The sequence below is a fragment of the Xiphias gladius genome, chromosome 12, assembly GCF_016859285.1.
Source record: "Xiphias gladius isolate SHS-SW01 ecotype Sanya breed wild chromosome 12, ASM1685928v1, whole genome shotgun sequence".
Classification (NCBI taxonomy): domain Eukaryota; kingdom Metazoa; phylum Chordata; class Actinopteri; order Istiophoriformes; family Xiphiidae; genus Xiphias; species Xiphias gladius.
The window spans coordinates 14,338,373-14,362,437 of NC_053411.1; the positions used below are offsets into that span (position 1 = coordinate 14,338,373).

The following is a 24,065-nucleotide window of genomic DNA, read 5'->3' on the forward strand; positions in this document are numbered from 1 at the left end:
GTGTACATTTTACCTTTGCTTTGTTGCTCATAAATACATGCACATTTCCACACAGTGTTTATTACAAAAAGAAAAGGAACAACACAACCATGTCACGTACGGGGAACAAAGGCCCTGTTTGTACTGATGATAAACGGTCCCAGTTTGACCTCCGGTCACTAGCAACTAGAGTCTCCATTGAAGTAAAGCTTCTCTTTTTTTTTTACTCCTGATTACTCCGTGTTTTTAACCTATGCCATCCCATCTGCAGTTTTTTTTTGTTTTTTTGTTTTTTTTTTATACATGCAGTATTTATAAAATAAATCTCATGTTCATGCATATCTTACACTCAGCTTGGTGCAGTAGTGTGTTGCAGCAAGTGCAGTGCAGTGTACTTCAGAAGTTACACAGCTCCTGAAGACGCTGCTCAATGTTCAGTCAATCAATGTTCAGTATGCAAGAAGCAATATTCAATAAACCATGATGTTTAAATCATTGCAAAAAATGTGATGCATGATGCAAAAATGAAGCAGAGGGTGTGAGTGTTGAAGTGCAGAATGTAAATGTTTTGGCAACTTGCTTCATTTTCCTTTTCTCTCACACTATTTCTTCCTATTTCTTTGTTTTCTCTAATGTATTCACATTATTTCCTCTTCACATAAAAAAAACACACACTTACAGCACAATGGGAAAAAAAAAAAGACAAAAAAAAAGAAGACCATTTTTAAGTAATGGAGCGTCCGTGCTTCATCATTGAGGTAAAAAGCTTGGTTTTTTTTTTACAGTAAAGAAGAAAAAATTTTAATGAATTTTGAATTTTTTCCAACAATATGAGAATAAAGTGCAGTATGTACACTTTGTGCGGACATGCTACTTGAAACAGGTGGGTTCACTTGGTAGGTAGAACAGTACCTTAATAGGACTAGCTTGTAGTGTAGTGCTTATAGTGTCTGTACTTGTACTCCGGCAGTTACCCTATAATATCAAAGACCACAATTCCAAAAAGAAAACAAAATAACAGGATTGTTAATGACATGAACTCCGGTTTAATTTTGGCCCACAGTTTCCCCTATAAACACATCAACATTTTAATATTAAGAGACATGAAAAAAAAACAAAAAAAAAACGGAAATAGCAGTGAAACTTGTGAATCTGTCGGTGGCTCCTAAGAGGCTTTATCGGAGATTTATCAAATGAGCACAACAAAAGTTTTTTCCTCATCAATAAATTCAAATGTATGATGTGGAAGATACGTTTACATACCTTTAATTACACCATAATGTTGAACTTTAATTTAAATGCATTGGTGCTGCTTTTTAAGTTTTTGTTAAACCTTAAATGAATCCCCTAACTCTTTACCCAGCTTATATTTTACCTGCACCAAACACCCTAATCATAACCAGTTATTTTACTTTCCTAAAGGTAAAACGGTTTTGTAATATTTATGCATTTCACAAAATCTTACGATACTGTGCTAAGCAAATGACTGTAACAAACCCACACGAATCCAGTGTCCAGTGCAGGCAATCTTCATTGCCACACAATCAAGTAGCTGTAATGAAGTGGTAATATTTAGTCCCTGTTTAGCCTTAACACCGGAGACTGTGTTCCATGTCATGTTCGTGTGACGAGTGTCCTTAACAGTTAAAATGCTTTAGGTTCTAAAGAACAACAAGCAGAAGAGTTTCAATACCCCAAACAATTAATGCTGTAATCATATGAGAGTCGTTTCTTACAATCTGATTATTATTATGCCACATATGCAAAATATAGTGTCGTTCTCACAAAACATAAACTTTCAGTGAAGAAAAACTAAATCACTTCAATGATCCTAATAGTGTCAATCGACAATAATTTTGTAAATACATTGTGCACAGTGTTATTAGATCTATGTTCCAGAAAGTAAAATATAAAATCAGTGTAGTGTCAGTATCACAACATAACTTTGTCATTGTCATTTGAAAAATATGAATAGGGTCAAGTAAATGGATTTCGTAATGATCAAAACCAAAAAATTGGAAAAGATAACAACAAAAGGGAGCAGAAAAAATTAAATTGGCACAATGTAGAGAGTATATACTCTACATATTGCTAAAATGTAAAAAGTTCAAAAAAATATATATCAACATCATTTAGACCTATTTGATCAGCAATTGTTCATTCGAACTGACAACAAATAATAATAATAATGATAATAATAATAATAAATACCATATTATATGTCCCGTAACAGTCGACGGGGAACCTGCATTGATTAACAACTGAAACTTTTTCTTCCTCTGGCTGAAGATGAACTTAAAGAACCAGTGTGTAGGATTTAGGGGCTTCTCTCCACAGGTTTCCATTAGTGCACAATCACCTAAACTAAGAACCGTTGTGTTTGAGTTAGCTTGGAATGAGCCCTGCATATCTACATAGGGAGCGGTTCCTCTGCCATGGAGCCCGCCATGTTGCAACGCCATGTTTCTACATTAGCTAAGAAAAGAGAAACCAAACACTGGCCCTAGAGAGGGCCTTTCGGGTTTTTATATCACCTGAAGGCCACCATCGGTTTTACTACACGGAAAGGGAGGGGTGAGGAGAGGGGTATCCAGTCGGTTGCAATCTAAAACCTCACCAATAGATGCCACTAAATCCTCTGCACTGGTCCTGTGAAAACCCACCGCAAGCTGGAATTCAGCTGTTTTCATTAGCTCCTGTAAAATTTTAACTCACACCACTGTTTGCTCGATTGCTGGCCTGATTGTTTTGCTCACACCCTGAATACCTGCATTCTACAATCTAAAAATAAAGTCTTAAAATATGGTTCTATAGATCTTTGAGAAAAAGCCACCCAGAGAGAACACTGTGTCTACTGTATAGACATAAGTCAGGCCCAAAGATTCGAGACACTTAAGTTCATGGACTATATCAAAGGAGGGATGGCTGGACAGCTGGCGGAGCTTTAGAGGGTCTCTGGAGCAAATTACATCTACTGCATCAATCAAAATGACTGCCTGGGACAGCAAATGCACTGGTGGAGCCAGGAAGTAGATAAGACTCTCCTCTACTTTTACATTCCCACCTATCTTTCTGGCTCTGTCTACCTGCTTTATGGCTTCAGTAATGTTTGCCTCGAAAAAACGCAACACTAAGTATTTGGCTGTGATGTGTTTTTGAAATCTGGTGATTGAATCCCTGTGGGGCTCCTGGATTTGTTGTGCTGAGTATTTAATCTGTTCGGAGTAGAGCTCAACAGACAGGCGAGAGTTTTGCAAATCTTCCAGAGCTTGATTGATGCAGTTTGGATCCTGATGCCTGGCTTGCAGGGTCAAAGACGCAAAAGCACGGTTGTAGTATGCAATTGCTGCCCAACAGTGGTCTTCCTGTATGGCTTTAGTGTACATCTTGATACTTCCTGCAAGATGTCTCTTTTTACGTAGCTCATTGCCAAAGGCAGTGTAGTGGTGCAGGTTTGATAAGGGTGACTCTCTGTGTTCAAGTTTTTGTCTGGCTCTGTCCAGGTCTCCACTCAGTCTGCTTTGCAGCTCTATGATAGAGTCATTCTCGTTGAAGTTTGTTAGTAGCCACATACCCCAGAAATCATTCAGTGCAGACAAATCTGAATCTGCTGGCTTGTTGTTACTACTTTTGTACACTCCATTTAGTATGTCCAGATACTGACTGAAGAGCATTTCCCTCTTCTTTATGTTTGGGATGTGACACTTCAAGTAGTTAGCTAGTCCTTTAGCCACAAAGTTGTCCCTGACTTCTTTAGCTGTCTTTATTCTCGACTTGGAGTTTTTAGTCAAAATATGTGACAGCATCTTAGACATAAAATGTTTAGATCCTTCATTCCTTTGGCTTTTTTGATACAACCTCAGGTGCATCACAAAAAAATCTTGATAAAGTAGAGAGGCATCTGCTATGTTTTCCAGTAAAGATAGAAGTACCTTTGTCAAACTCTGCAGTTGAAGTGACTCAGACAGATGGCTGGAGCAGACAATGAGCTGAGCAGACCCAGGAGATCCTTGTCTTGCAGTGCGGCCAAATGCCTGCGCCTCCACACGAGCATTCTTGGGCAGGAAGGTCTGCACAACGAATAGACCTCCAGCCCTCTTTACTTTGTCAGAAACCTTAAGGTCTGTACCACGACCTGCAAGGTTTGTTGCCACGATGATGTCTCCAGCCTGAAGCTCGTCGAAGACTTCAGAATTGTCCGTGTTGTTGTTTATGTAAAGCTTTTTGTTTGGGACCTCAATTCCTAGAGTGTTGTGGAGAACCTTTGCTCGACTGATGGTCTCACAGATGACCAACACGGCTCTGCCCTCCCTATATAGAGTGGGGTTGGTGTGTGCCGTGACAACATCGCAGATTTTTTTAATCCATCCTTCTTCATCCTTTACAACCACTCCTTCAACCTCAAACAGCTTTCTGCGTTTGAATAAAGGTATCTGACAGGTTTCGATACCTTTATAGATTTCCTGCAAGGTCTCAGTCTCCGCCCGTTGGCCAAGAGTCCCAGACATTCCATAGATCTGATCTCCATACTTTTGAAGCAAGCCAACATTGGACATATAGTTTGTGATGACTGTCATGTCACTCAGCTTGGATTCATGTTTCATTTCAAGAAACTGCTGTAGTCCATCTGACATGGTCATGAAGTTTTCAACAACACCTGTGGAGCTGTAGTCCACGGGCACTATTCCATGTTTTTCAATGATATATTCATTATCTTTTGTCATGGTTTGTGCTTTGAATGCATTTTCAATCCAAACCTTTAGTTTAGATTCTACCAGCTCTCTGAGGAAGCCAGGGACATAGCAGCTACTTTGATCTCTGCTCAGTTCACAGGGTGTAAAATGGAGAGCACGTTTTATTTCTGCTTCTGCAGCTTTGTGCACACCCTCTTTATCAGAATACATGTACTGACAAAAGCCTCCGTTGATTAAAAGCAATGGCTTACTCTGTCTTCCATCTTTGTCTTTTCTTGGTCTTTTGTTTAGTTCCTCAATTGCCCCATTATTATTTATGCAGTGCAGAGAAAAATGGCAAGATGGGAATTTCCTCTCTATTGTCTTAAAGAACTCAGCCAGCTGGTTAGCAGTAACACTTGCAGTCTTTTCAGTCAAAAGAGTCAGGTTCTTTCTAAGTTCCCCAACTGAACCTTTTGCCAGTATACCCGTGTCCTCAGCTATTTGAAGGATAGTCAACTCATCAATATCTTTGCCCTTTGTTATGTTTTCCAGCACAACATGAAGGAAAGTGTATTGTCGGCCCACAATTGTGTCTCTGCCTATCTTACTGTACTGATTAGAAGTGGCCCATATGGATGCCAAGAGTGGATTGAGGTGCTGCAAAGCAGGCATATCACTACCTATATATACCAAATGGAGACCTTTATCCAGCATCAAGGAATCCACCTCGTCCACCACTGCACACTGAAACTTTCTTTCCCCAAATATGTCCACCCTTTCAAAATGCTGGCTTAGCCAGTCTCCGGCAAACTTTTCAGCAGTACCATAAACAACACTACACTCATAACACTTTTTTAAGTCTTCATATTGTTTGTTGGTGTTGCAGCCTACACTGATTTTCAAAATTTCATAAAATCCTCGCCATTTTTCAAAATCTCTTTCTGCCAGAACTGACGAGCTGGACATGATGTCTACTTTTTCTCTGCTCATGGCTCGAAATGCTGCAAACATCGCCACGATACACGACTTTCCCTCCCCAGTGCCAACCTGAATTAACCGCCCTGTGTCGGAAAGAGCCATAAGACACCAGCTCACCATCTGTGTCAGTCGTGGTGGGAAGCCAGTTTTTTCTGCTGCCTGACAGAGCCTCAGCAAGTCTTTTTTCAAACCGCTTAGCTGTGATCCATCATTGTGTAAGGCAACTGATGATACAATGTCTCTCACCTCATCTAAACGCTTTTCATCAATCTGGTTTAACTTTTCTTGGCGGATTTCCTCAAGAATTTCATCCAGTGTCTTTTCTCTATCATCAGCTAAACATTCCTTTAGGGCTTCATCCGTTACATTCTCGTCTCGGACCAACTCGATAAGTGCTTTTCCTGTTTGACATTTCCAACTGGGAGTGATAAAATTAATCTCTATACAGTGCAACATTTTCAACATCCATGAGAGGAAATGTGATCCGTCATTTGTTGATGTTGACTCAAATCGATTCAGAAGAACATCAAACAAGTTGGCAACATCTGTTGGGCTCCATTTGATATTTGTAACCAGTCCTTGCAGCTTGTTGAGGAGAAGCCGTTCATTATCATTTGAAGACCAAAAACTGGGAGCAGCGTGTAAAGTTGTGAATCTGTTAACCAATCCTCCGACTCTGGGATCTGTGTCAGAATCATCCATTTTGTGGAAAATTTGTCAAATCTAGTCAAAACAGAGGTGGAGAAGATTAGGATTTTGAGAGTCTGTCATTTTCTCTGCATTTTTTAATGGCCGTAATTCAATAATATTGTGATAATAATGTGTTTACTTACGGCATTGAAATTAAATATTGGTGTGTATGATTTTGTTTTTCAAATGTTGCCTGCAGCACAAATTCGAGAGGTTTCATTTACAATTTATATATATTTCTCTATTTTTATTCCCTACACTGCAGATTATTAATACTCTGAAAATGAAATATGAATAAATATGCATAAAAATACAGGTATTATAATTATTTATTGCAGTTTGTAGCTTAACTGTTTTTTTTTTATTAATGCATTTAATATATTGTTGTAGTAGTCTGATACTCACCTATTAACAAGATGAAAAAGGTGAGAGGCGGTCTTTGTCTTTAGGGCACCTGAGATGATTTGCAGCCAGAGTATTCGATGCTTTCTTATATTCTGTTTTGGTTTTCCTTTTTTTTTCAAACCTTGAGCGGGCACCGCCCCGAGGGAATTTCTGGCCATGCTTTCAATTTATATGTTCGACTTACTCTAAACCATTTTGTTTACTGTAATTGCAGATGGCAATGAAATATTCTCCTTCTCTACTGTGACAAAAAGTTTGTTTCTTTTCTTTATGTAAAGCACTGTTCAGGCGGGGTATAAGTGCATAAAACCCTGAATAGCTTAATTTGGCATGGTTAAGCTACCTTCAAATTACATATGTAAGATAAATACTTTTTTTTTTTTTACCCGTTTCAGTATAAATATTAATAGTAAATAAACACACAGACACATACTAAAAGACCCTGAAGATTGTCCAAAGGCAGAATGCAGTATCTACCGTCAATACAGTATGTATAACATTTGCTTAAAAGTTTTGGGGGTAAAATAACCAGCCAAAAAAGGCAGAGAATTAAAGCTTTTACTGCGTATCTTTCTGTAATATCTTCCCCCTTTCTGTACTTACCCGTCTCTGTCATTGTAAGGTGGGACTGGTACAGAATACAGCCATAAATAGAAAGTGCCGTGTGAACGTCTGCTTGGCACAAGTCGCGCCAGTCTTGGAAAATTTTTCTTCTCCGCAGAGAGAAGTCCCCCACACGCACCAGTGGTTCCACCGAAGTTTCGCTTTCGATTTCCTGACAACTGACGCGACTTCTTCATGGCCAGTTATCAAGGTGAGCTCAAAGGATGATGAAAGCTGAAATATGTTGCCCAGACGAAATATTCCCGCACTGTGCGCAAACATCAACCTTTGATATTTACATGTAAATTATTTTAAAGGTCAAGGTCAAGGTTTCTTTTTCACAGGCTTCAACGTAGTTTGTGACACAAGTCACTCCAGCATTCCTCTGCATCATTTTAATTGGTTTACTTTATTCCAAATCTATCCAATGTAGTGTAAAAAGTTTTTTCGAGTCTGAGTCTGAGTTATTTGAACAGTTTGAAATTTTTACAGTATCATTATTCTTCACATGGCAAAGAAACTTAACAGTATCTCAAAGAAGTCATGACATATTATCGAGTTTAACCCTTTAAATCCATTGCTGGTCACAGCTTTGACGAGGCATTGTAACCAGTAACTGTAACAGAATACACTTTAAAGTAACCACCGAGCCTGTTACTGATCCCAAAAAACAAACAGACATGATACTCACAGAGTCAGGAATTACAGTCTTTAAAGAGCCTCTGCTATCTGCTGGACAAATAATGTTACAACGCTGTCCACACACTCAAGTCAGCAGCTGTGAAAAAACATTTAAAGACAGTTTCCGTGTTACTCTTATTCACTCACCGGGGGGGTCAGAGGTTACTATATACGCAGGCCTCGAGATGTGCCCACGACCTTATCTTGAGCGAGGTAACCGCTGCTGGCCCGGGGAGCCGGGACAGGTTGGGTTTAGGTTCATTTGAAACGGAAGTACAGGTTTTAGTGGAGTGAAATTCAGTCGGCGGCCTATTAGGTGCAAAGCGTGATGGGAGACAAAGTGGAAACATCTGCCTAACTGCTGGATGTGGTCTCTTAAGCAGAGACATGACTTTGCTTTTCTGACTTTTCTCTAAATGTTGTTTTTTTTTTTTTTTTTTTAAGATGGTGGAGGTTAAAGTTCCCTCTTCGGTCTGATTTATTTATTCGATTTATTCACATATCTTAACAGAGGCTATTTATGAATGTGCCGTGTCGCTGCACAGCAGCCTGTCAGTCGTGGGTTCCTGTCTGCGTTTCGCTCTCCCGCTCGCGAGCTTCCTCGTCTGTCGGCGCACAGCCCTCCGCACGTCAACACACCTGGGCCACGCCGCCCGCTCGAGCTGGGCGAGGACAAAAAAAAAAAAACCGGTCGGTTTGCATTGGGGAGGACGGGCCTGGGGGGTGGGGGGGACAGGCTGACGACCTGCGCCGAGCCGACTCGGTCAGAAAAACACGTGTTTGCTTTCAAAATAATAGAGAGAGAGAGAGAGATGTGTCATTTTGAACGAATTAGGGAGGACGATTTAAAATGTGGTAAAAATCAGCAGTCAGACGACGACCCCCAGCTTCACTGGGGCCACAGCTACCACTTGCCTTAACACATCAAATTGGGGGCCTATAAGACTTTCAAGGTCTCCTGTAAATGGTGGGAAGTCCCCTTTGTCAAACAGTAACAAAATAGAAAAAAACGTCCCCCCCAAAAAAACAGAAATGAAAGCAATATTTGTTCACTGGTTTCTGGGAAATTAACCACTTAAGACTTTCAGCGTCTGCACTGCAGTTTTAATTGTATTGACTAGCGTCGCTATTCACAGACTACAAGAATCACCTCTGCACCCTGGTGTTGGTTACCTGAAATGTTCTTATCCCTGGAGCTCTAGTTTAAACCTCTCCAGTAGGAGTAGATATTCCGAAGCACTGAATAAATGTAGAACATGCAAATCATTAAAAAAAAAAATGCAAATAAGAATACAAATGATTTTTTTTGCAGTAACTGCCTTGTGGATAAGTTGATGTTCTGGTTAAGACAGTTACACATCCAAAGTAACTTTACCGGATGACTGTACATACACCAATTTTAATCACCGCTGTGTCGTTTAAGACACGCGTAGATGGATAGATCGAGACTGAGCATGCGCCCCCCCCAAAAAAAAGCCTTTTATTTTGAAAGGTTTGCGTTCCGGGTGTTCAGGTGTTCACCACAGCGGACTTGACGCAGGTGCGTCAAGCCGGGAGATAATTGCCAAGGTAAATCCCGAGGACGTACTCAAGAGGAACGTTGTCATTCACCGGATAAATCTCAGGCGTGGGGAAAGAAAAAAAAAAAAATCCGGTTTTAATTCATGATTGAATATTAAACCGACCTCACTGATCATGCGGGGAGACACAGCCACGGTGAGTCTCGGAGTATTTTAAGTTAAATCCCGGATTGAACATTTATGCCAGCGACTGCTCGGGCCTGGGAGGGAGGAGGCTTTGACTTGTTGTTCTCAGTGTTTGAAACCTGTTTTCTTCGGTCATGGTTCTTGTTATGTTTCACATTTCTTCCAGGAGACCGGTGTGGAGGGGGGCGATCGTGGAGCCCCAACAGAAACCGCGTCTGGGGAAAGACGACCGGTGAGTACGTTTGAAGGGGGTCTGCGGTTGAAAAGCTGTAGCAACCTTTTTTTTTTTTTTTTTTTTTTTTTAACTGGGGTTGTATTGGGAGTCTTCGATTCTCAAACATGCAGGCTTCGTCCTCTCCGCCTGTGTGTTGCATAGTTAAAATTTTATCCTCAAACAAGTAAACAACCTAACCGGTTCAGGACATGCAGGACAGTGTATTCCCCTGCACTGCTTCCACACTGTTTATTGCCACCTATGGCTGGCATGTATTTTTTTATTTATTATTTCAAAACAGATTGGGAAGCAGATTTGTTTTGTTTTTTTCGTACAGGACAGGACAAATCTGCTATCGTCACACTGCAGTCGGACCTCACCAATGTGGATTTCATGTGCTTTCTTACTAGACTAAAGATAGAACAAAATGTAAACCCACAACTGTGTACCTATTTCATAGATCAAAAACCTGAAGTTTCATTTGTTTTTTGGCATATTTTGGTGAGTGACTGAATTTGACCCCACAAAAAGCAGTCGACGTAATTTTACCGCAGTCCAAAAAATATTAATTTCATCACAGTATGACTTAACCGATATGGATTTATTTATTTATTTATTTATTTTTTGTTTAGGCCTGGTAAGCTCACTGACAACAAAGAAAAAGTGGACAGTGTGTCTTTTTTCTTTACAGAGTATTGTGTCGCTACAAAATATGCTGAAAAAAGTCTCCCAAAGCCCTCTCCATAATCAGTACAAGGTGAGTGGCTACACACACACACACACTATTTTTTTACATCTCAAACACACACCCTAATCCCAGTAAGCTTAGGTACTGTACTGCAATGCATTCCTGACCTCTTTTTCCAGTTTCAGATGAAAAAGAGAAAAAAGGGTACACATAATTTAACTCCCTTATAATAATTTAATGATTTTTTTTTTCCTCCATCTCTCTCCTCTTCAGACTCTTGTTTCATCACCCTCTAATTCCAGTGGATCATCTGTGAATGAGTCTCGAAACAAACAGGTTAGAAACCACTGGTAACAGTGTCTCTCGGCTCGGTATGTGCACATACAGTGCAGGCTGGTGATCTTTAATGAACAGCAATGCATCATCTGCGTTTTTCCGAGTGTATTTTTAGGACACTCCCAGTTATGTTGTCTTTAACGCAGCAATAACAGCAAACAAAGAAATTCTTGTTTGCTGGAGAACAAACAGCAAGCCTCACAATGCTTGCAGTCTACGGCACTATCGCATTTTAGCTTGCATTTCTAACAAGTGACACATGACGTTCATATCACACTGACTGAGAATGCATGACAAGCAAGATGTATGATTCTTCCCACGCTTCACTCCACAAATATGTTGGGGTTTTTTTTGTTTATTGTCATTGACTTTTGGTCCACAGGATGACGAGTTCCTTAGTCATCTCTCAGCTGCTGCCACAGGTGTGACAGACAACCACCAGCTACACTTAGCACAGGTGAGGCTCAGCATCTGCAGAGCATACATGAATGACATATGGTACAACTCAAGAGAAACTACATCCAAGATTTAGCTGAAATGCCTCAAATTTGCCATATGAAATGGATGGTTAAAACTGCTGTTCATATTTTAATCAACACTCCTCAACACACTCCTCCTGGTCCTCAGAGCGGTTTGAAGAAGGAGGATAATCATCATCTTCCCTCTGCAGCACAGCACCTGTTTTGTTTTTTGATCAACAATACAATCACACTAAATGTTATCGTGAAATCTTTGTAACGTGTAGGTGTGTTTGTGTATAAGCAGATTTCCGGATGAGATTTTTCTATTAATAAGTCAGTTCATTGTCAGCATTTGATAGGGCTCCTAAAAAAAAAAAAAGCATCATCAAACCTCGTTAGCTGGTAACTTTTCAAACAATACCATCTTAATGCCTTTGTTATACGGTTATTGGTTGGTACCTGCTCTCAAACTTTGGGCTGCAAACAAAAGCAGGTGTAGGTGTTCTGTAGGGACAAATAAATGAAAATAAAAAGTAATAATCAGGCTTTTTTGTAGCATTCATACCTCTGCCAATGCCATATTGTTATGAAAAATCATTGCATGAATTATTTTGAGAGGTGGAAATATTACATTTTTTTTAATACTAGTCCTTGACCAAAAACCTAAATTTCAGTGATTGCTGTGTCACTGTGTCATTGTTTCAGAATGGAGAACAGGAAATGCTCCATTTAAGCCCTCAGGTATGTTTTTAGATGCCCACTTAACTCAGTTTGAGAAATCTGTCAACAGTCCAAGTGAAATCTAGCACCTCTTCCTTTTCTGCCTGGTTTCCCTTTCTTTGTTTATCAGAATGGAGTCAATGGGGATTTGGCCAGAATGAACCAATTTTATGTGAATTATTTGGTACGTACTGTATAGGGATTTCGTTTTTTTTAAAACCAGATCACAACCTTACCTTAGGTACTACCTTTTTCCTTTTTTGAGCCTGTCCCTAATGACCTTGTGTTCTTTCATCAGGAATCGTGCAGCAAAGGAAACATAATGGAGGATGTGGGAATGGAAAATTCAAAGGAAATAAACCTCAATACCATCTTTGTCGCTCCACCTGAATTTCAGAGCTCGCCCCTGGATCTTCAGCCCAAAATTCAGACTCTGGAAAATGGAGAAAAGTTTTCTGAAGCTCAGGAGGACCTATTCCAGACCCTTACCTACAACCCCATGCAAGACCTCTTCCATACATCGAAACTGGCCCAAAATGCATCTGCCAGTAGTCATTTTCATGATGAAACGCTAAACTCACCAGACTTATTTAAAACAAATCCTGCTCTAACACAGGACTTCTCCAAAGCCTTGCAGTCAAAGAGCTCTGACCTCTTTAAAGGTGAAGGGGAAGACCTTTTCAGGGCTGCTAAAGGAGAGGATTTAATCCACACAGCACGTGCTAAGGAAGCGAATCTCATCGACAAATCTCCGAGCATTTTTGTGGACCCATTCAAGTCTCCCTCAAACAAGGAGGACGTTCTGTTCCAGTCTTCACAGCCTACGGTAGTGAACCCATTTTATTCTGCTTCCACCACTGAAGCAGATTTGTTTCAAGCCGTTCCAACTAAAAGGTGGGAACTCTTGGATGTCAAGAAAAACAAACAAGATCCCTCTACGAAAGGGTATGGCCATTTTGGCACGTCTTCCAAGGAAAATATGGACATATTTTCATCTTCATCCACAAATACAGTCGACCCATTCCCAAGCCCAATTGCAAGGGATTTATTCCAAGACATCTCCAGTTTGGAAGACCCGTTTGGTACTACTCCCTCAAAACAACACGACCCTTTCCAAGATTTTTTAAATGGGACTCCAGACATCTTCCAACCACTTCCCTCTAAGACTAACAGCAGGGATATATTTGAGACAACCTTCAGCAATACTGCCTCTAAGGCTATGTACCCTACGCCTTCACTCAACAGTCCGTCAGAATCGAAGCTTGACATGCTATCGTCACCAGATCTCTTCAGAGCAACGCCATCAGAATCTCTTCCATCCAACAGGCCACAGGATATTGTGTTGACAACTTCTAAGGGAACCAAACATGATATTCTTCAGCCGACTCCTTTCAGTCAGGCCAGTTATCTGTCTGTGTCCCCCAGCCAGTCTTCAGCTGAAATGACTCATGTACGTAACAGGTGCCATTCAATATGTAGACAGCCATAAAATCAATGTTAAATACTAATCCATTGTACTGTAAAGTGTGGTTCCTTTAGGGTCCCACTGTATTGCACGACGCATCTAGTCGCCAAATTGATTTAAGACATACTCTAATTTATATAACATGCACTTCATACCTTCTTTCATAATCAAACTTGCAGGTGCCAACCTTCAAACGTCCACCAAAGCCACTTCCTCGAACTAGACCACCAAGGATAGGAAAGCCACCAAAACCAGAAAAGCCACCCACACCAGTAAAACCTGTATGAAAAAGAACACAGTTTAACATAATCTTATTCATTACCTGCTTGTGTAACTCACTAATTATATTGCTACGAAATCTAATGTGCTATTACTGACCTTCTTTATCTCATTTGAATGTGTTCAGATTGAACAGGATCCAGTTGTACGAAAAACGTCTCCTAAACCAGCCTTCGGACTGCTCCCAAAGCCAGTTGGTCACCACAAACCAAAAACTCCAGTACGCATCCTGTTTAAACTTGACCAAATTAGCTGCCCAAATTAGCATGTGTAAATATCTAATTAGAAATTATTTAAATGGCCATGTGTGGAAAGTGTGTGTAGCTATCAAGACACACTGCGGATAGGAAATCATTTTTGGGTGTGCATGTTTTAAATATATCTCTTTTACAGGAAAGTAAAACAGTGGACCCTGAGAACAATGTTGTCTTTGAGGATATCCTGCTTATTGGACAGGTGTGTTTTTAATAATGGGAAAAAAAGTAATTTCGACTAAAAAGAAGAAAATTAATAAATGTATAAGACTTAATAACAAACTTAACAGGGACAAATGTTACTGCAATAAAGGGGATGGAGAATTACAGAAATACAACTGTCTATATAAAGCTTTGTTTTATTAAAATCCCAAAACAGGAAAGGTGTGTGGAAGACTGGCCTGAGGACAGTCCTGAACTTAACCCTGACTTCAAACCAGTAAGAAAATATTTTAAATATTTAATTAGTATACTCTCACTATTGGGCTGGAATACTATCTTGAACTCTCAGCAATGTCCTCTATGCAAAGATAAAACACATTTCAACTAAATAGAGGATGTGTTTTGTTTTTGTTTTGTTTTTTTCTTAAAGTCTGGAAAATTTAGACTGCGGCGAGAGTCACTGAAGGTAAGAGACAGTTCATTCTTTTAATTAGCTTTGTTTTTAAGTGTAAAAAAGAAACTGAAAAAAGCTAAAACTTTCTCTTAGGTGAAGACGGACTCCGATGGAGGAAGTGGTGAGGATCAGGATGGCTCTGGAGGTCAGAGCAAGGTACCATCTGACAGTTTTAACCCATCAGTCACTATTAGATATTCTGTGGTTGCCATTAATATATTTTTCCACGATATAGTTCAACATTTTTCTGCAAACATTTATTGCAGAGAAAGAACAAGAAATTCAGAATGTCTCAACTCTCCAGAAGAGGCTCACAGGTAAACCAAGTAACGCAAAATAACAGTTTCCCTGCTCTGTTTGTGTTTGCACATTTTGTCAGTACAATGGTAATGGTTTTTTTACTTTATAGGATAAGTTTCCTGATGACACACAGGAGGGGAGGACCAGGGCTCTACCCATCCCTCGTAAATCATCAAAGGTAACAATCAGGGTGTCTGGAATCAAACATATATTGTTTAAGCATGTGTCACTTAGCCTAGTCTTAACATGTCCCTACATATGTAAACTGTAATGTGTTTTTGCACCTAAGGGGCTAAGGTGAGTTAAGGTTTTGAATGGTGAGTTCTGATTCAGTGCAATGGAAGATTGTGATGCAGTGCAAATACAGTCAAAGGAAAGGCACAAACAAATAAAGGCAACCCAAACTTGTGTTAAAAAATGATTCATTTGGAGTGAGAAACGTTGGACTTTCTTTAATACGGGGAGGAGAAACTCAGTCATGTTTTTTTTTATTTTTTCTTTTCCCCCTTGAGTTGTTGTGACTCTACATCTCTGATTCCAGAAAGGCAGTCAAAGAACTGGACCTGCAAAAAGTTCAGCAAACTTTTAAAGACAAATCCCCTGCCGTTTGCTATGCTTTAAAGCCAACTGAACACTTGATCCAGAGGGAAAATCTGCTCAGATAAATGAGGACAAAAATGATTGTTGCATAATATCTGAACATACCAGTGCTCAGATTAAAAGTGAGTGCCTCTGTTTCTCAGGAGTATTTTTCAGAAATACACTTGGCTGCAGGAGAGAATGAAGATGGAGAGCAGAATGGGATGGACTACAAAGTATGATTTATGATTTTTGTTTTTTGGAACAGTTGTGTAACTGTTTTTGTGAACAGGATTAGTAAACCAGAGGTGGTTTCATAATGTCTTCTTTTGTCACCAGAAGAAACCTCTGAAGACCAAAGTGAACCGGTTGCTTAGAAGAGCATCCACTACTTCCTCCATGCCAGAGGGAAACCACATGAATGAACATTTATCTCAAGAATCAAGGGTAAGTTATCTGCGGTACAAGTGTGTGGCTTCACGGAAGGACATTTAGGTCTTCCTACAAGTCTTTTACTCAATCTGCCGCCATGGTGTCATCCAAGCGAACTGACACAATCCGGCCATGCTGAACTGTGTCGGACACGTGACTACTTCAGTGCTGCAGTTCCGATACCTTTTTCTCTGTAATCCACAACAGGACGATGACATCAATAAGAAGAGCGTCGACAAGAAAAACTCCATTATACGACGATGGTCAGAGGTAAAGTACCTGCAGTCTGCCAACTGTTTATAAAAGTAATTTGGATCCTGAGGAGGATGAGAAAAAGTTTCTTGAACCTTAGCAGCTCGAATTGTCCCCATAGTGCTTTTGTTTTTACGTTCCTAAGTGCTGGGAAAAAAACGCAGAAAGCACATGAATTCATATCCTAATGTCAACGCTTTGAAAGGAGTAACAGATTGTTATTTCGTTCTAAATGTTTAACAGTTTTTATTATTCATGTCTTTGCGTCCTTCAAGACAAATTCTAGTCTTCCTAATAGGTTTACATGTAATGGTTTTTAATGCAGAGTCTCTTTTTTTTTAACAGGGGACAGTGGTGGATGACAGCACTGGTGAAGAGGAGGACAGAGGGGAAGCCCAGCGTGAAGAGGTTAAACAGCCGTGGATTTTTACGCTTTTGTCGTCCTAATGTTAAATAGCCGAGCCAGCAGCCCAAGGTGTTGTCATGATGACAGTTCAGCCTAAAGAGTAAAGTTATAGAATGGAGCTGCCTTCTTTGAACAGTCTGCGTGGATTCAAAGATTTTGAGTGACATTTTCTGAGAAGTTAAAGGAAGTTCTCTGCCCAAATAAATGTGTGCCAGAATATTCAATCTACTGTTTTGTCTCTCCAGAAGAGAAGAAACAGGGTGAAAATTAAGTTTATGCCACACAGAGGCTTCGCCATCACTGTAGAAAAGGTACTGCACATCCACTGTATTGTTTCTATTTCACATTTCACAGCTTTGTATATGAAAACCATCATGAATGTGTATCGCTTTAAAAACCTTTTTTCTCCAGAACGATGATAAACTGAAGGGAACACACGGACATACACATCGTAAAGGATCAAAGGTACGACTGTCCGTTTGAATATAGTGGGTTTGTACTGTGTGTGTGTGTGTGTGTGTGTGTGTGTGTGTGTGTGTGTGTGTGTGTGTGTGTGTGTGTGTGTGTGCGCTTTGCTCTGATGTTGTATTTGTGGTATGAGCATGTCTCTGCAGAGTCACATGTTTGGAATTATTTTTCTTGTTCCCTCAGGAGAAATCACAAGACGAGCTTTTAGGCGCACTTGGCTACACGCCGCGTAAAAAGTCAGAGGTAACAGTCACCTTCGCTTCAGTGAACTCAACATTTAAACAGCAGCGAACGACACTTCGTAAGATAATGACGAATTCATTCCCTCACTGTCTAATAAGAGGGCGATTGGTCTGATTGTGGAGATGGCGTGGTTTACTTATGTTTCGAAGTTACCTTTTATTAAGTTGGTGTTGCTGTTCTAGATTTACTTTTATTTGAAGTTACCTGCTTGCATATGTCATTGTGAAACAACTTGTCATGATACTTGACTCTTAGGATAATTCTTTTGAGGATGCAGAAGGGATGAAAGGCCACAATCTTCAGTCAACTGGCAAGGTGCTATGTTTCTTTTTTATCATTACATGATTTGTTGTTTGACATTGCAGAAATGCGTATTGATATACATTTTTATTGTGAATATAGTAATTTGCTGACTTCCCTTTAATGGACATTTTGTAGTTACTTCTCTATGCAGCAGGGTTTTCACTGCACCAGTATAATTTTTGGTTCTAAATGTTCCTGACTTGCCTACGAAGAATAACTTTTTTTTTTTTTGATATGTTGCTCAGGCAGCTTTCATGGATGACAAGCACTTACAGAAAACACACCATTTTTCTCCTGGATTAAATGGAGATGAAGATGCTTATGGAATGGAAGACTGCAAACCTGTAACTTTCTTTGTTTGTAGTTTTCAGTTTTTCACTGAACATGTTGTTACCTCTTTTCACTTAATCAACTTTTTTTTCCCCCCTTCACCAATAGAAGAAACCATCAAAGATGAAATTGCTGCACATGGGTCGTCGAAGCTCTAAGGTAAATTTGAAATTTTGGTCATGCAGTGGGAGATGCCTTTGCTGAATTGGGTTTTTCACTAATTTGTCTGAATGATGTTGTGAATTAGGAGGACAGGCTGGATGACAGTAGTTCTCAGAAAAAGAAGAGCAGCTTCTCAGAAGAGGAGTTGGATGATGAAGAACTAAACTGGATGGAGGACTGCAAACAGGTCTTTTTTTTTTTTTTTTTTTAACAAAATTTATCACTTTTACTTTGTAATGATACTATTAACATCATGATTTGTTTCTTTTATCAGAAAAATTCCAAACATAAAGGTTGTAATCCTGTTCCACGCAAATGTAAGACGGCCTACGATACGACTGGACAGCCTGAGCCGATCAGATTCAGCCAACACGTACCTCAGCAGGCATTCAATGGATGTTTAATGCACAATGTAAGCGCACTGCACATTATTGTATACTTGAGTTACAGTTGTTTTTGTTTTTTTTTCCGTGGTTTTGGCTGAGTTTTTGTTATATAATTCTGCAGGATGACTTTGCTGAGGATGAAATTAAAGGAAAAGATTTCACGAGTCCAGGAGAGATGTATGACAGTGAACAAGATGAACTGGAAACCTGCAAACCGGTGGTATTGTCAACCTGGCGTTCACTTTTGCTGCTTCCTTTGGCGTGATTTTAAAATGGGATTGTCAAAACGGGATTTTCTTTTTTTTTTTTAACAGAAAAAGTCATGGAAACTGAAAGGCCTCATGAAATACAAGGCTAAGGTAAGTCTGTCCGGTCTAACTTCTTTTCTGAGCACAAGGGGGGATTTTGCTGTTATTGCTGTCCGAGCTTTAAGCAGAAGAGAATGACATGCTCGCTTTTCATTGTCTCTTTGTCTTGCCAGGGCAAAGCCATGCATCTAGAGTGTGAGGACCCACCCGGAGCAACATCTAGTGACTACTTGTCAGAGGCTGCCAAGGTTAGTTCACACCCTTCAAAGTGGAAAGTACTGCAAGATATTTAAATGACCAGTCAGCAAGTGTACCTACTGAAAAATACTCCCCTGTAACTTGTGATGTAGCTCACCATTTAAGCTGGTCGACTTGACTCCGTTGACTCTGATAACATATTTTGTTTTGGTCTAAAATTTTTCCGGTATTAATTAGACAACTCCTTCCTGTGGAGTGCACAAAAGGTCTTCTTTCCTTATTGATACTTTTGTTGATTTCAACTGCCGATTGAGAGGCAATGATGAAATGTTGTTGTTTTCCACTGTGGGCTCAGTTATCTCTATGCATCCTGATGGGACGCATTCCTTTGACATGTGACTGGGCTGGTTCAGCAACCTAGGCTACATGCTATTCAAAACAACAAGTGTAACGCCAGGTTTTGATGACTAATCTGTGTGAATATAGTCAAATATGTCGCAACGACCTATGGACATATTCGCTGGCTTGTTTTCGATACATCCACCCTTTCCCTCATCCCTCATTCAGGCAGAGTGGCTGGCTGCTCAGAAGGATGAGCGTGCTATGGCTGGTTTGGAGGATGGAGATGAGGAAGGGGTCAGTTTTCTCTTCATCACCACGCATTTCCTATTTACGCAGGCAAATATTGTTTCCCTTTTCTAATAGTGTGGTGCTCAAGTGTGAACCGTCATGTCCTGTTTGTTTGTTTTGTTTTTTTTGGTCACAGGACACTGACAGTTTGATGGAATGGTGGTACACTGTGGAAAGTGAGTCGCAATCAGACTTATTTTAAGTAACAGATTCAGACAACAGAGACTACAGCAATAAAAAAACAAATGCTTGAATTTCGTAACTTCATCAACACCTGTCGCTTGACTGTGTTTCAGAATGGGATGAGGTGCCATCAGATGATGAGAGCAAAGTCATAAAGGAGGATGAGTCCAAGTACGTCTGTTTATATGAATGTGGGGGCAGTAAAAGGCTGCTGGTGTGGTTGATTAGATACCGACCAACTTTCAGCGTGCGGTGGAAGGATACGGTCAGTTGTTGATATACAAGCAGTTATGGGTGTTCTAAACGGGAAAGCTAAAGCGGTGCTAAATGTCCACAATACTGTGTATTAGCACTCTGTAGTCCAGCAGAGAGTCCAGCAGAAATTCAGCAGATTTTGGTAGGCCATATAAGGACCAGCCACCACTTCCTACTTGGGATCACAGTAAAAGCACACAAGTCACACACAAACTGAAAGATATGAAATTATCTCCACATAGACTATATCTGCTTGTTTGTCTTGATTGGCTGGATAATAAATATGGGCTATTTGCATTAAAACTGCTTTCAGGATGAACCTGCCATGCTGGCGATTTGCTTGGCGAAAGAGGTTGTTTGACATTCGGTATTGAGAGCCATATTTTAAGGTACTGCTTCCTTGCCCTGCACTTACCGAGCATAACATTGGTTTGGCTCCCACATAAATCCCAGATCATTCACCATCTTGGCGGATAAGGTTCACCATGGCCTGCGGGTCTTCAACAAGGTCTTCACAGAGAGAGCAGAGGTCCTCTGGCAGTCCGTAATCGCGCTCCACGCCATCGCCGATGACATCAACAACTTCCACCAAAAGGCCAAGATCGCCGGCATCACTGGCGGCACCACCACAGCTGTGGGGGGTGTGACAGCCATCGCCGGTCTGGCGCTGGCCCCCTTCACGTTTGGTGCCTCTCTGGTAGTTACAGCTGTTGGAGTGGGGGTGGCAACGGCCGGTGGAATCACCTCAGCCTCTGCGGCCATCTCGGATAACGTTAACAACATGCACGACCGGAAGAAGGTAAGTTTTACAATGTCTCCTGCAAATTCTGTTCATACGCAGTTATTTTACCGCAGCTATGTTCACGTGCAGGAGGAGCTGTGACTTTCTTATAATGCTGCAAAAAGTTATAAGATGCTGACTTTGACACCAGACCCTGGGGTTGTAGCCCTGCTCCATTACATGCTTCAATTTACCATTGACCTTTTCAGTGTTTAACCCGAGATCCTTCCCCCTCTCCTCCGATAGGTGGAGACAGTACTGCAGGAGTATGAGGCTCACCTGCTGGACATTGGCAAGATCCTCCACTTTGTAAGTCATGGCTTGTACAAACTTCGCGGCCATCCTTTCCTCAGGTCTGGCACCCAACACTACTCGGAGGACTGGGAGATCCGCAGTGCCGTCCAGATGATCAGCCTAGTCGACTTGCCCGTGTTACGGGCAACGGAGGTAACGGACTCAGCTGTAGCTTCAGTCCAAGGACTCTTCAAAGGCATGGACGAGTACTTCATCAAGGACTCCCGGGAGCTGAAGAAAGGCTGCAAGAAAGAGATTGTGTGTCAAATAAAGGAGGTGGCAAACGTGCTGAATGACTGGATAGTGGAGCTCAACACCATCAGAGAGGAGCTACAGGATGCTACAGGAAACATGTGAGCAACATCCTGCCCCCTCCTGGCTAAATAATGGTTGCTGTCGTTTTAAAGGAATTCATGTGCCTTGTTGAATTTTTTTAACACCAGTTTGCTGAAAACAGCAGACTCTGGACATCATCAGAAATGTATAGAACCGACTGTATATTCCGATCCACTGCAATAATGTGAAACTTATAATGGTCATTTTTGTTTGGGATTTTTGCTGAGAGGTGTTAATTCAACTCTGGTTACTTTTGAGACTGTATATTATTCTTGTTGTATTATTATTTTGTAAGATGTTTACTGTTCACACAGGGACTGGTCAAAATAACAGGAACAGGGATACCTTTTTCTGTGCACTGTGTGTGTTGTTCTCTGGTTGAAGGGTGTGTGTGTGTATATATAAGGTGCATCTGAATATAGCATTGTGGTCACACACATGGGAAACGTTTTTAAATGATTACCAGTTTAATTTGTCCACCTATTGTATGCACATGATGAGCACAAATTTGCAAACGTCACCTTACAGTACAGTGCAGGCCAATAGAGTAATACCACAAATTCATGATTGAGTTTCATGATACCTGTCTGACACAGTCCCACCAAAAACCTACAGAAATTCACAAAGGTAGTATTTCCTTTTAGGGCTATTGTAATGAGTTGCATTTTAATGTCAGTGTAATGAAACGGATATGAATAGTCGAAAATCTACAATGAGACTCAAACAGATTAAACTGATTTTTAAGAAAAAGAGTGACAAAAAAACTTGCCTTAGATTTGTTGAATTGAATTTACTGTAGTTAGTTTACAACAGGACTATGTTTGTAAATAGTAACCTTCTGCTTACGTTATCTTACAAGGACATTCATATTTGAAGCGTTTCTTCTATAAAGGGAAAATGTGACAATGCCCCGTATTCAAAATAAAATTAATGTTGTAAATAGGGTAATTTATTTTTAATATGTCACTGTATGGCATTGCTTCTCTATGCTAATGTTTTGTTTTGTTTTTAGTGTTGGTGTTTAAGCGGTGGACAAAATAACAGAAACGTCCTGCAGTACCGATTTGGTAAAGCTCATTAGGTTTTCTTACTGACTGTGCAAGCGATGTGTCGGATCATGTCGCTGGCCACTGTTGAAGCTGTAGTTTGTGGTTTTGCCGGTGCATCAGTGACGGCATCGACAATTCGTAACACAGCTTTTTGTTGCAGGTCTATTGGTAAAGTACTTCTGTGTTTTAAAGCAACATGTAAAATTATTGCACAGAAAATATATTGGTTGTCATTTGCCTGTATGGTTTATGTAAACATTCTGTGCACATGTATTGCAGTTTAGCCTTTTGCAGAAATCATTGTATTGTTGCCCATAAAGTTTATGTACAAAACCTGGAGACACTTTTGGTTGTATCATGTGGCCTCCATGTAAATGTATTATATGCATATTTGTAGATACTGTTATATGCCTATCTGAACTATTTTAACCTGTATGTGCCTCCATAATATTCTATTTAACAGTCACAAAAAAAGCTAACTAATCATATGTTGATATGTTGTGAATACCAAAAGATTTCTATCACTGCATGTTTTGATAGTCAAATTTTCAGTGACCACTTCTGGTCCTACTGGATAATGCCCCTGCCTTTATTATATCTGTGCATCGTACTGTCAGTGCATCTTCCCGCTTCATATCAGCCTGAACAGAAATGAACTGTACAAGTCTTAAAATATCCTATTTTGGTGTATATACAGATATTTTAATATAACATTGAATCTGTGAATAAAAGACTTTGAAAATGTGTCCTGTTTGCAAATTTTGGCCTCGGGTGATGCCCCCACCCTTCCTGCCCCTGGCGCGTCTGTGTGTGAGAGTGGTACAGGCCAGAGAGAGGAGAAAAGACTGATTACGTCACTTTAAACTGAGAAGAATGCGTAATATTGAAATTTAAAGAGCATTATATTATCTTACTTTGAAGAATGTGTGGCACTCACATTTCTGCTTTAAGTATTCAGAGGTAATTTCACAATTAGGTTTACAGCAGCTTATAAAACTCAAATCATCAGCTTTTTTTTTTTTTTTCTTCCATACTGTTTTGACTTGAACCAAATATCAAAGTTTATCAATACACGGTGTTTTAAAAACAGCCTGGTAGGCAGTGGAAGCATAGTTCTCAAAGAAACAAGTGAAAAGTTTGAAACAGAGAATAGCCTAAATATAATAATAATAATAATAATAATAATATTAAAGGAATAAAAAGTGAAACATCACAAAGTTTAACAAATCGCCAGGCAGCCCTAAAGGCATTGGTACCCATACAACACTTGGGGAACAAGGTAAATGCCGGAGCAGAGAGGCCACGCCCCAATGCAGGTAGCACAGGTGATCTAGATGAAAACGGGGCGGTGTTTTCTCGCGCTACTCGCAGTGGCCCTTTCACTCCCCTGGATCCGTTCATTGTTCTCCTTTTAAACCG

The 24,065-nt window shown here is 40.2% G+C and overlaps 1 protein-coding gene across 7 annotated transcripts; it reads left to right on the top strand.

The window, feature by feature from the left end:
- Window positions 1-9,538: 9,538 nt before the first annotated feature.
- On the top strand, window positions 9,539-22,537 carry si:cabz01007807.1. 7 transcript variants are annotated; one of them, XM_040140606.1, is made up of 36 exons: window positions 9,539-9,728; window positions 9,885-9,950; window positions 10,624-10,689; window positions 10,894-10,956; window positions 11,339-11,413; window positions 12,123-12,158; window positions 12,268-12,321; window positions 12,436-13,587; window positions 13,782-13,883; window positions 14,009-14,101; window positions 14,275-14,337; window positions 14,515-14,574; window positions 14,728-14,763; window positions 14,845-14,907; window positions 15,018-15,068; window positions 15,161-15,229; window positions 15,795-15,866; window positions 15,970-16,077; window positions 16,270-16,332; window positions 16,660-16,722; window positions 16,966-17,031; window positions 17,132-17,185; window positions 17,372-17,431; window positions 17,687-17,746; window positions 17,980-18,078; window positions 18,173-18,223; window positions 18,312-18,413; window positions 18,501-18,638; window positions 18,734-18,832; window positions 18,927-18,971; window positions 19,094-19,168; window positions 19,686-19,754; window positions 19,885-19,924; window positions 20,045-20,102; window positions 20,640-20,985; window positions 21,214-22,537. In XM_040140606.1, the coding sequence occupies exons 1-36, from the start codon at window positions 9,708-9,710 to the stop codon at window positions 21,616-21,618; spliced, it is 4,143 nt and encodes a 1,380-aa protein (XP_039996540.1). In that variant the 5' UTR covers window positions 9,539-9,707; the 3' UTR covers window positions 21,619-22,537. The 7 variants fall into 7 exon arrangements, with proteins under 7 accessions (XP_039996540.1, XP_039996541.1, XP_039996543.1 ...); XM_040140607.1 differs by having other exon boundaries at window positions 18,734-18,829; XM_040140609.1 differs by having other exon boundaries at window positions 18,501-18,620.
- Window positions 22,538-24,065: the final 1,528 nt, after the last annotated feature.

What these genes read in the sequence shown, in the direction of transcription:
- si:cabz01007807.1 (XM_040140606.1), top strand. Translation starts at nt 9,708, where the DNA reads ATGCGGGGAGACACAGCCACG. An exon ending in ATATCCTGCTTATTGGACAG is followed by an intron (nt 14,338 to 14,514) that starts GTGTGTTTTTAA and finishes ATCCCAAAACAG; the next exon opens with GAAAGGTGTGTGGAAGACTG. An exon ending in CGCCGCGTAAAAAGTCAGAG is followed by an intron (nt 17,432 to 17,686) that starts GTAACAGTCACC and finishes CTTGACTCTTAG; the next exon opens with GATAATTCTTTTGAGGATGC.